The sequence below is a fragment of the Lactuca sativa genome, chromosome 7, assembly GCF_002870075.4.
Source record: "Lactuca sativa cultivar Salinas chromosome 7, Lsat_Salinas_v11, whole genome shotgun sequence".
NCBI classification, from domain to species: Eukaryota; Viridiplantae; Streptophyta; class Magnoliopsida; order Asterales; family Asteraceae; genus Lactuca; species Lactuca sativa.
Genome location: NC_056629.2, coordinates 2,383,335 through 2,394,920, shown reverse-complemented (window position 1 = coordinate 2,394,920; position 11,586 = coordinate 2,383,335). Strand labels below are relative to the sequence as shown.

Genomic DNA, 11,586 nt, shown 5'->3' with positions numbered 1-11,586 from the left:
TAATAATAGTTTATTTATAAATAGTTGCTAAAAGAAGTTATAAGCTAGTTATTTTTTACGTAAAAAGAATTACATAAATGATTAATAAAATAAGTTACTATTTTATGCAGTTAATTTTACTACATCGAATCACACGAAACATATGTTGTTTTTTTACGTAAAAATTCAAGTATCTGTCGCCGAGAATTTATATAATTATTTACCATATTTCTTTATATATTTGGAAAATAATAATAATAATAATAATAATAATAATAATAATAATAATAATAATAATAATAATAGGTCCAAAGTAAGAATGATAGCTCAGAAACTGCCAATTTATATATCTGACCGTTAAATCTCAACCCTTCCTTCCTTATCACCCACTCACCTCCTCCTCCTTCCCCTTTCCCTCTCTCTCTATATCTCTTAATTTCATCTTTCAATCTCTCTAATGGTGCTCCACCTCCTGCCCTCTTTATACACACACTAAAAAACACTCACAAAACCCTAAAACACACAAAACCCTAAAAAAACACAAACACAGAGATATAATACACACCATTGGCTCTGTTTTTACTTCTGACTGATTGGGTACTTGTTAAACTTCTGATTCTTATTGCTCTCTGCAAGCTTTTCTGGTAATTGTTTTTCATATTCATGGCCTTTTTTGTCATTCAACAACTCCTCGACATTTCCTAGCAAAAATCCATCAATTGTTCTTCGTTATTTTTGGCAAAAAATATACTTTTTTTTTCTGCTTGTGTTTAATCCGTTGCCTCTGTTTTTGTTATTTGTCATTTGATACCTATTGGAGTGAAGAATCTTTAGCTATATACATAGCTTTTTTTGTCATTTCAGAATTCCATGACATTTTCTTGCAAAGACCCTTTCATAATTTTATCCAAAATTCGATGTTTTTTTTTTTCTTGTATTTAGTTAGTATTAAATTCAAAATCTTCATTGGTTTCCGTTAGCTCTTTGCAAGCTCGATGGTGTTTTTGTCAATTTCATAAATCCACGACATTCTCTTAAAAATCCCCATAAATTGTTGTTCATAATTTTAAGGGTACTTTTTTTTCCTGTACTTCTATTTCGTACTGAGCTCAGTATCTTCATTGGTTTCTGTTAATTCTTTGCAACCTCGATGGTGTTTTCGTCATCCACACGATTCCACGACATTTTCTTGAAATAACCCATAAATTATTCCTCGTAATTATTTTTTGTTTAATCCACAATCTTTCTAGCTCTATGCTTGTTGGTCATGGTCATTTTTGTCATTTTACTATTCCATTACGTTTCTTGAAAAACCCCATCACTTATTCTTTATATTTATATAGAGTTTCTCTTTGTTTTTTTATTTAATTAATAATTAATATATTAATATTCATAATCTTTATCGCTCAATCGGTATATCCTATCTTTCTGTAACTCTTTCTACCTTCCAGGGTCATTTTGGTCAGTCCACAATACATCTTTGTTAAAAAAAGAAAAAAAAAACAATTAATTATTTATCTTTAATCTAATTCATATTGAAGTTACATCTTTAATGCTCTTTGGTAAATTTTGGCGATTGCCATGGCCTTTGTAGTTATTTCACAATTCCATGACATATTTTTTGGAAACCCTGTCAATTATTTGTCAATATTATCCAAAATTAAATATTTCATTTTTTGTATTTATTTACTTTATATAAAGAACTATATATTTATTATTTAATACTTTATGTTGTAATTCAGAGTAAGAAAATTACTTGAAGCAAGAGCTTTTGAAAAATGGCGCCCAAGAATGGACGTGGGAAGACCAAGGGAGATAAGAAGAAGAAGGAAGAGAAGGGTATAATTTTATTATTTTTTAATAACAATATTTTCAATTAATAATTATTTTCTAAAATAATTAATGAAGAATGTGTACGTTTGCAGTTCTACCAGTTGTTGTGGATATAACTGTGAATCTTCCTGATGATACCCATGTTATATTGAAGGTTTGTACAATTACTTAAAAATACTATTTTATAGTGTTTACATAATTTGAAAATCTTATCTGGGAATGAATAAATCGATGACAAAAAGTTATAACATTTTTTCAATTTGATTCATCTTTGATAGTTTATAATCACATGTCATGAAGCTCATAGGGCACATGCTATATAAACTAGTTTATTTTGATATATTAATTAACTAACTCGTATTTGGCATTTTCTCTTTCTTTACAAGAAAAAGTCAAAGGGTAATGGCTTGATTTGTCCATTATAATCTATATGATTTACTTTATCTTTTGCTAAAACAAGGACTTACAAACATTTTATTTTATTAATAAATATATATATATATATATATATATATATATATATATATATATATATATATATATATATATATATATATTTGAGTTTCTATATATATTTGGATATCATGGGCTAATTTTTATACATAAAACATACAAAAAATAAGAGTATATCATGGAGACAGCTAGAATGTTAGATAAGATTTTGAAGGTTTATGACTTGCTTCTATATCAGGTCAAAAATGTCATTACCAAATTGTTACAAAATTGTCCGAACTATACGTGTCTATGTCAATAGAAACGTGTTACCTATATCGTCTGTCGAAAATTCAAATATATGCATTTTAGCAACGCCACCTACAATTACAAACAAGAGGTGTACAAGAAAACACGTAAATACGGTCATTAGAAGTCGGGTATCTCGTTTTCGGTATACTTTAAAACTCAACTATCTTTTTTTGGAATAATCCTATTCAATGGTACCATGCATTTTATGGATAATATTAAGAAACCGACTTCATATGAAAGCTTGATGTGGGCCCAATCAATGAACTACAAGAGTATTTTCAAAGAATAAATAAATAAATAAAATATATAAGACAATGGTTTATTTGTTATTGCACTGCTTCATTTTCAAACTGAAAAAATGAATATATGATATTTTTCTTGTAATTATATTATCTGATTTGAGCAGGGAATATCGACAGATAGAGTTATAGATATTCGTCGACTATTATCCGTGAACACAGTAACATGCAACATCACAAATTTTTCGCTCTCTCACGAGGTACGACTTTTATAATTGTTTGTATCAATTTCTATCAGCAATAATCATTCACATCTTATAAGAACAATCAAACCCTATAAAATAGAAAATGTTTTTTTTTATTGGTTTTTTATATTTGACCAATGGGCCACCTTATGTTTTCAAATTGGTTCGGTTGGCCCATTAACAAATGACATTTTTCCTCCATCCATTTCATATTCCCGTCTTATGTTAACAGGTAAGAGGCCCACGATTGAAAGATACGTGCGACGTTGCCGCATTGAAGCCTTGCACGCTCAATCTCATTGAGGGTAATCAACCACTTTATTATTGCCACGTGTTACTACCCCGCGATCTTATACCCGAATGACATTTTTGTCCTCACCTTTTTCATTTATTACATAACAGAGGACTACGACGTTGAAACCGCCACAGCACATGTCAGACGATTGTTGGACATCGTTGCCTGCACGACGTCGTTTGGTCCGTCGCCGGTGGTCAAGGAGGATTTCAGCACTAATGTGCCGGAAACCAAGACCGGAAAGAAGACGAGCAAATCGCAACAAAGCAATAAGCGGTCGACGAGTCTGCCGACTTTGACTCCTCCACCGCGACAACCGCAGTCGAAAGATGTCTCCGTGGATGGAGAGGGAGAGCTGAGCAATTCGTGTCCCAAGCTTGGTAGCTTTTACGAATTCTTCTCCCTCTCTCACCTGACTCCTCCTATCCAGTGTAAGTCTATGCGCACACTCGACGACATACTTGGATCTTTCAACAATTCATACACATAAATACACAATCAATTTGCTATAATTTTTGGTCTATTCCTTCATACTGACATTGACATTCTATCGCAAATTCTTTTGCAGATGTAAGGAGAGCAACACGACAGAATGAAGATGACATTTTAATTGATGATCATCTTTTCTCGCTTGAAGTAAGAAAATCCTTCAACAGTTTATTATTTCTTTTGTAAAACATGTGTTATTTTTGTACATTCCTGAGGACTTAAACTTTATGGTAAAGGTGAAGTTGTGCCATGGAAAGCCAATCCATATAGAAGTCTATCGAAAAGGATTTTGCAGCATCGGGAAGCAGCGAATTTTATGTCACAACCTTGTTGATTTGTTGCGGCGACTTAGCAGGGCATTTGAGAATGTAAGTTTCTAAAGATATCATCTTCACGGTTTCCATATAGCCTTAATTTTGGTTGTCCATATACTTGCCTATTTGAACAAGCGGTACCTATCATTTCAGGCTTATGAGGACCTCATTAAAGCATTCACGGAAAGGAACAAGGTACACTTCTGGAGTGGAAATAATGATTGATTAAGGTCAATTAATGGACGTTTGTTTGTTAACAGTTGTTTTAACTACTCCTGCAGTTTGGAAATCTCCCGTATGGGTTCAGAGCCAATACATGGCTCATACCTCCTGTTGCAGCACAAGTGCCTTCGGGTTTCCCACCTCTTCCTACAGAGGATGAGAATTGGGGAGGAAATGGGGGTGGTCTGGGAAGGGATGGAAAAAGTGATTTGCATCCTTGGGCTAGTGAATTCATGTATGTTGCATCTATGTCTTGCAAAACTGCAGAAGATAGGCAGATTCGAGACAGGAAAGCTTTCCTATTGCATAGCTTATTTGTCGATGTTGCCATTTTCAAAGCTATTTTAGCCATTCAACATATAATGGAAAACCCAAACATAAATCATTCTGATTTAAGTAGTGATGACACTATACATACGGAGAGCATCGGGGACTTGAGAATCAGAGTCTATAAGGATACTCCTGATGCTAGCTGCAAAATAGATACAAAGATTGATGGATCTCAAGCAACTGGGGTGGAGAAAGAAAATTTGGTGGAGAGAAACCTACTGAAAGGGATCACTGCGGATGAGAACACTGCTGCTCATGTAAGATGATCCTTCAATTCCAATCATCTTGATTTCATGTTCTTTTTTTTTATTCTATTTTATTAATGTGTGAGTTTTCTGTTTGAAAACCAGGATATAGCTACTCTTGGTGTTGTGAATGTAAGGTATTGTGGTTATACTGCTGTCGTGAAAGTTGAGGAGAGAGAAGATGACAAGAAACAATCTCCATTGCCATACATTGAGCTTCTCGATCAGCCTGATGGAGGAGCATGCGCACTCAATATCAACAGGTTTTTCTTCACATTGGCATATATTACATTTGTGCCACTTACCATGTTAATGCTCACTGTAAGCTTATTTCTTGTAGTTTGAGGTTGCTGCTTCATAAAAAAGCAAGTAGCATTCTTCCTAATTTGAAAAGATCTGAAGGCGAAGAGCTCGGTACTTCTCGAGTCCTTGTGGAGAAACTATTAAAGGAGAGTTTAATGAAGCTTCAGGAAGAGTGTGTTGAATCTGACAAGTTTACAAGATGGGAACTTGGAGCTTGCTGGATACAACATTTACAAGATCAAAAGAAAACAGAAAAAGACAAGAAAGCTTCTACTGAAAAGGTGAAGGTTGAAGGGCTCGGGACAGCTCTTCGATCTTTAAAAAACAAGAAAAAAGATTTGGAGGGGAGCACAAAAGTTGTTGATGTTGTGAATGGGGAAGTCGAGAATTCTGTGTTAGACTTTGTTGTAGAATCTCCCAATTCAGATGAAAATGAGAATGCTTTAAAAAAATTGTTATCTGATGCTGCTTTTACTCGGCTTAAAGAGTCAGAAACTGGGCTCCACTGCAAGGTGGTGTTAAAATTAAAGTATTATATGTGTACATATTTGTATAGTATTGCATATTAACTCGGTGCTTGTTATTTGTAGTCTTTGCTGGAGCTGATTGACCAATCTCAAAAATATTACAACGAAGTTGCTCTTCCGAAATTGGTAACTACATTACATAGCTAAAAGCATCATCTTATTAGGTTTCTAATTAATGTAAGTGTGATAACTGACAGATTATTGCGCTTGATTGTCATATGTAGGTTGCAGATTTTGGTTCTTTGGAACTATCACCAGTTGATGGGCGAACTCTAACTGATTTTATGCACACACGAGGTCTCCGCATGCGTTCTTTAGGACAAGTGGTTAGTTATTTTTCATTTATTATATTCTGTGGTATCTGCAACTTAGAAGGCTTTACAGTGACTAATGCTTGCTGTTTTTGTGTTTGATCAGGTTAAGTTGTCAGAAAAATTATCACATGTGCAATCTCTATGTATACATGAGATGATAGTACGAGCTTTTAAGCACATTATACAGGCAGTGATTGCTGCTGTTTCTAAACCAGAGGAAATGGCTGCTGGAATTGCTGCTGCACTGAATCTGATGCTTGGGGTTCCTAAAAGTAAAAAATCTTGTGTTGATTCTGTAACAAAGACATGGCTAGAAGTTTTCTTGAAGAAGCGATTTGACTGGGATCTTGCCAGCTTTAACTACACAGAGCTTAGAAAAATTGCTATACTACGTGGGTTATGCCATAAGGTAATTGATTCATACAGAACTGAATGTACCCTTCCTCCCTCAAGTATCCTTAACATTGCAAACAAATTTGTATTGTACCGATTTTCCAGGTTGGCATTGAGCTGGTTCCAAGAGATTTTGATATGAACTCTCCACAGCCTTTCAAAAAGGAGGACATCATCAGCTTAGTACCAGTGCATAAGGTGATCAATTAACAATTGATTGCTCATTGTCTTACAACCATTCAAGTCAGTTTATATATATATATATATATATATATATATATATATATATATATATTGTTTCATGTATCGATTTGTTGTATTATGTTGCAGCAAGCAGCATGCTCATCTGCTGATGGACGCCAACTCCTGGAATCATCAAAAACTGCCCTCGACAAGGGAAAGCTAGAAGATGCAGTTAGTTATGGGACAAAGGTACGAGTGTCACATTTGGCACAAGTTTTTTTTTAAATATATTAGCATGACCTAACATGTTATTACTTATTCCTTCTTACAGGCTCTTGCAAAGCTAGTTGCAGTATGTGGTCCTTATCATCGAATAACTGCAGGAGCTTACAGTCTCCTTGCTGTGGTTTTGTATCACACTGGGGACTTCAACCAGGTTTTGATTTGTTATTATTTATTTATTAATATTAATGGGGAATATAGATATACTATTTTGTTGTTTTGTCTGTCTTTCAAGCTCTTAGATTGATTGGATTGGATTGAATTGCAGGCCACAATCTACCAACAAAAAGCTTTGGACATCAATGAGAGAGAACTGGGATTGGATCATCCAGATACCATGAAAAGCTATGGGGATCTTGCAGTGTTCTACTATCGACTTCAACATACAGAGTTGGCTCTCAAGTATGTTTTTTTTTTGTCCCCTTTAATACAAGTTTGTTTTCTTACCTACTACAATATCAGGTATGTAAAACGAGCATTGTATTTGCTACATCTTACATGTGGCCCATCACATCCAAATACTGCTGCCACGTACATCAATGTAGCTATGATGGAGGAAGGTTTGGGAAATGTCCATGTCGCCCTCAGATATCTTCATAAAGCTCTCAAGTGCAACCAAAAGTTACTTGGGCCAGACCATATCCAGGTTGCTTATTTACCTGTTAAATTCCCACCCCCCACCCCCCCATAAAAACAGGAGTCTACATGGTGACAAGATTAACCATGCTCCTTTTGTTTTGTAGACTGCTGCAAGTTACCATGCAATCGCAATTGCTCTCTCTTTAATGGAAGCTTATCCTCTGAGTGTTCAGCATGAACAAACAACCTTGCAGATACTACGTGCAAAACTTGGGCCAGATGATCTACGCACACAGGATGCTGCTGCTTGGCTCGAGTATTTTGAATCAAAGGCTCTTGAACAACAAGAAGCTGCAAGAAATGGGACTCGGAAACCCGATGCATCCATAGCTAGCAAAGGTCATCTTAGGTATGTTTAAATGATTTCATTCAATTCATTTCAAACCAAACCAAACCAAACCAATAAATGATTTGTGTAAATGATGATGGGCAGTGTATCGGATTTGCTTGACTATATCAATCCAAGTCATGATGGGCAAGGGACTGATGGTATGGGTTTAAAACGTAAAACCTATATCCAGAAGGTATGCTCACTTGCATTACATATATTATGATATTCATAATAAGGAAAACATATCTAAGTATACGACGACATATTTCATTTCCAGTTGAAGGGAAAAAGCTACCAAACCTTGGAGGTGGCAAATGCTGAGGAGGCATCTCCAAAAGATCTTCTGAAACAAGTTACAGATGAAGAGGCGGCCCTTGAACATGAGATTCAAGTGAATCAAGAATCCACCTCTCTATTTGTTGAGTCGATACCACCAATCAAGGAAGAAACACCAGTTCCAGTTGCTTCTGAGCTTCAGCCACCAGAGGAAACTGGTGCACAAAACCCTAACCCTGGTAGTAATGAAGGAGGAGGAGGAGAAGAAGGGTGGCAAGCGGTTCAAAGGCCAAGATCAGCAGGCTCATATGGACGTCGACTAAGACAGAGGAAAGCAACAACGAGTCTCAACAAGGTTTACGGCTATCAAAAGAAAGGTGTTGTTCATGAGTCTGAAAATGGAACTGGAAGGTATCACTTTGTAAAGAAACGAGTGATGTCTCCTTCAACTTATGTTGACTACCACACTGCAACTCCTAATCATAATAAATTTGGGCGTAGAATTGTCAAAGGTTTGACATACAGAGTTAAGTCCTCGGTCCATGTGCCTGTGGAAGAAACTAATTCTAATTCTTCGTCATCTGAACAAACAACAAAAGAAGCATCATCAGTACCACAGACACAGAGAAGATCCATGATTAGCATTGGAAAATCTCCTTCTTACAAAGAAGTAGCCGTGGCCCCACCAGGTTCCATTTCTCTGTTGCAGGTCACGGACAGGGATGATGACATTATTCCTGATGATAAGGAAATCGATAACGGTAAGCACGAGGAATCTGTTGTTAAAGAAGCGGAAGAAGAGATTTTTGAGAAAGTGGATACGAAAGACGAAACAGAAGAAACTCATTTAGGAGCAATTGCAGATGTGGTGGAGGTTGATAAGGTAATAGACAAGAGTGTAATAATCGACATGCCAATTCCAATTGTTCCCTCCAATGCCAGTATAGAGACGGAGACAGAAAATGTAAAACCAAATCAAAGTCAAGAACCCCAAAACAAGAGGTTGTCTGCATCAGCTACTCCATTTAACCCATCGCCACCTGTTGTCCGTGTTGCACCAATGCCCATGAACATTGCTCTACCTCCTCCTGGGCCCACCCCATGGCAAATGAATATGACTCTTCACCCAAGACCACCTTCTTCACCTCACTCACCCTACCCTACACCTCCACCTCCAGGCACCCCCACCCCCAATATGATGCACCCACACCCATTGCCTCTTATGTACTCTCCTCCATATACACAAGCTCCATCGTTATCATTACCCATACCCAACACTAACACTACATATCCTATGACCACCGGTCCCTTTCATCCCAATCATTTCGCATGGCAATGTAATAATGGGTTACAATATGTTTGGTCAAACTGCCATCCAATGGAATTCTCCATCTCCCCACCAGCAGTAAGGCCGATTTCTGATCCAAACATGGAGACCAAACAGGTGTTTGATGGAACTTTTCCTTCTCCTCCTAGTTTATTGGAGGCTAACAATGTGGATGAAACTAAGCAACAAGTGAGTCTTGAGAAATCTAATGACATTGTGGGGGTTCAAAATGGCTCAAATCATGGCCAAAGGGTTGAGAACGAGAAGACGTTTAATATATTGATAAGGGGGAGAAGAAACCGAAAACAGACTTTGAGGATGCCCATTAGTCTGCTCAACAAGCCATATAATTCTCAGTCTTTCAAAGTCATATATAGCAGAGTCATCAGAGGAAGTGAAGCTCCAAAGCCTAGCACCAGCCTTTCTTCTCAACCTACTTCTACTGCTACATAGTGGTCGGATATATCGTGATTACAAAGTGTAGTTCCATAGTTTTGCCATGTAGACACAGATCATGCAGTTTTTAGGTTATCAAGTTACATGGATCTCCAATCATCACTTGAAAAAGTTACAGGTTAGTTTAAGAACTGCATGTTATTGTTATCTTGTTTCTTTCCTTGACTTGAATAAAGAATAAAAATGTAGTCACTCATCATGGTTTTCAGGTTTCAAAACCAGATAGGGTTTGCAGTCAGTCGGTCATACTTGGGATTTCAGAGATGTTGAATAATGGAAAGGACACAACACACATGTTTAAGAAATTTTGGATTGTTGGTGCATATCATTACAAGACTAATTAATTGGGTGGTTATCCCATGGCCATGATGATTAAATTGGATTTGATTGTACATGATACCATTTTTGTTCAAACTGAGTTTGATTTAGACATACAAAATGTTGCTGATACTAATACTTATAATAGAACCAATTCTTAGTCCATGCTATTTACCTTTCTATTCTTCTTCTAAATTTGAAGGATTATGTGCATATGATCTATCGCTCGGTAAGTTATGCTTCTGTTAGGATCTAATCAGACTTTGATTATTCAAGTTTAACAACTAAATAGCATAGCTTCATATAGTTGTTTAAAGTAGACATGCTAATATAAACTATACAACAACACATAGCATATAAAAAGGTAAAATCCCTCCCTGAACATAACATAATGTGTGTAAAGGTTTACATGAATAGAGCTTGTGGCACACCCTCCACTTCAACCTCAACATCCTTAACAACTCCCCCTTTGCATAAACTGCTTGTTTGATGAGTTTTAGTGAGCCTTGAAGATCATCTAGCAGGTTGTGAGGATCTGGGATGGTATTTTCATCAACCTAGAGGACTATTGTCATCTTATCCACATAGCTTTGGAAATTAATCATCAAAATCTATTTAGGTAAAAACAAACAAAAAGAATATTAGCAGCTCAATACCATAACCATGATTTAGCTCAATATGTATCCTTTTCCTTACATGTGGTTGGTCATAGGAACTGGTTGCAAGGAATTCCATGGCATGGCCATAAAACCCGATTTCTTCTACAGGTCCAGCCAAGTTTGAGAAGCATAATGTTGTATGTGTGATGATCTTGCGTGAAATCCAGCTTGCTGCCTATATACATATATAACATGCTTGATTGTTATGAATGAATGGATGAATCACTAGTCAAATAAGGGGTTTTTCTTTTCTTTTTGATCTGGTAGAGAGAGAGAGAGTAAGAGAGAGATAGATGAATGACATGACATGACATGACCTTGATGCGGAAGAATTTAAGAAGCAGGTCTAGTATTGAGAATGTAAAGATGGTCGTCTTCCGATCGATTATTGCCTTGGCTTCTTGTACATATTCAAGCGGATCATCTCTTATATCGATACTCAATGGAAGGAGCATGCAATTGTTCGAATTCCCCCATTTGGCTTCAGTGTTGTTCTTTCTCCTCCATCATTCCAAACAATGCCTTTATATATATATATATATATATATATATATATATATATATATATATATATATATATATATATATATATATATATATATATATATAGGGTTAGGTTATTTTGTTTTCACAATCTATTGTG

At 36.0% G+C, this 11,586-nt stretch overlaps 1 protein-coding gene across 2 annotated transcripts; it reads left to right on the top strand.

Moving 5' to 3' along the window:
* Nucleotides 1–369: 369 nt before the first annotated feature.
* Nucleotides 370–10,449, top strand: LOC111894585 (protein REDUCED CHLOROPLAST COVERAGE 1). 2 transcript variants are annotated; one of them, XM_042896677.2, is made up of 24 exons: nt 370–576; nt 1,722–1,818; nt 1,905–1,966; nt 2,963–3,055; nt 3,273–3,345; nt 3,443–3,766; nt 3,904–3,971; nt 4,061–4,192; nt 4,292–4,333; nt 4,420–4,947; nt 5,041–5,198; nt 5,276–5,750; nt 5,829–5,891; nt 5,990–6,091; nt 6,183–6,488; nt 6,578–6,670; nt 6,803–6,904; nt 6,987–7,091; nt 7,206–7,339; nt 7,400–7,583; nt 7,681–7,925; nt 8,010–8,100; nt 8,185–10,084; nt 10,176–10,449. In XM_042896677.2, the coding sequence occupies exons 2-23, from the start codon at nt 1,758–1,760 to the stop codon at nt 9,961–9,963; spliced, it is 5,220 nt and encodes a 1,739-aa protein (XP_042752611.1). In that variant the 5' UTR covers nt 370–576; nt 1,722–1,757; the 3' UTR covers nt 9,964–10,084; nt 10,176–10,449. The 2 variants fall into 2 exon arrangements, with proteins under 2 accessions (XP_042752611.1, XP_042752610.1); XM_042896676.2 differs by having other exon boundaries at nt 370–623.
* Nucleotides 10,450–11,586: the final 1,137 nt, after the last annotated feature.

Coding starts and splice junctions, on each gene's coding strand:
- LOC111894585 (XM_042896677.2), top strand. CDS start 1,758: ATGGCGCCCAAGAATGGACGTGGGAAGACCAAGGGAGATAAGAAGAAG. Junction 3,346..3,442: donor CACGCTCAATCTCATTGAGG/GTAATCAACCAC, acceptor ATTACATAACAG/AGGACTACGACGTTGAAACC. Junction 6,905..6,986: donor CAGTTAGTTATGGGACAAAG/GTACGAGTGTCA, acceptor TCCTTCTTACAG/GCTCTTGCAAAGCTAGTTGC.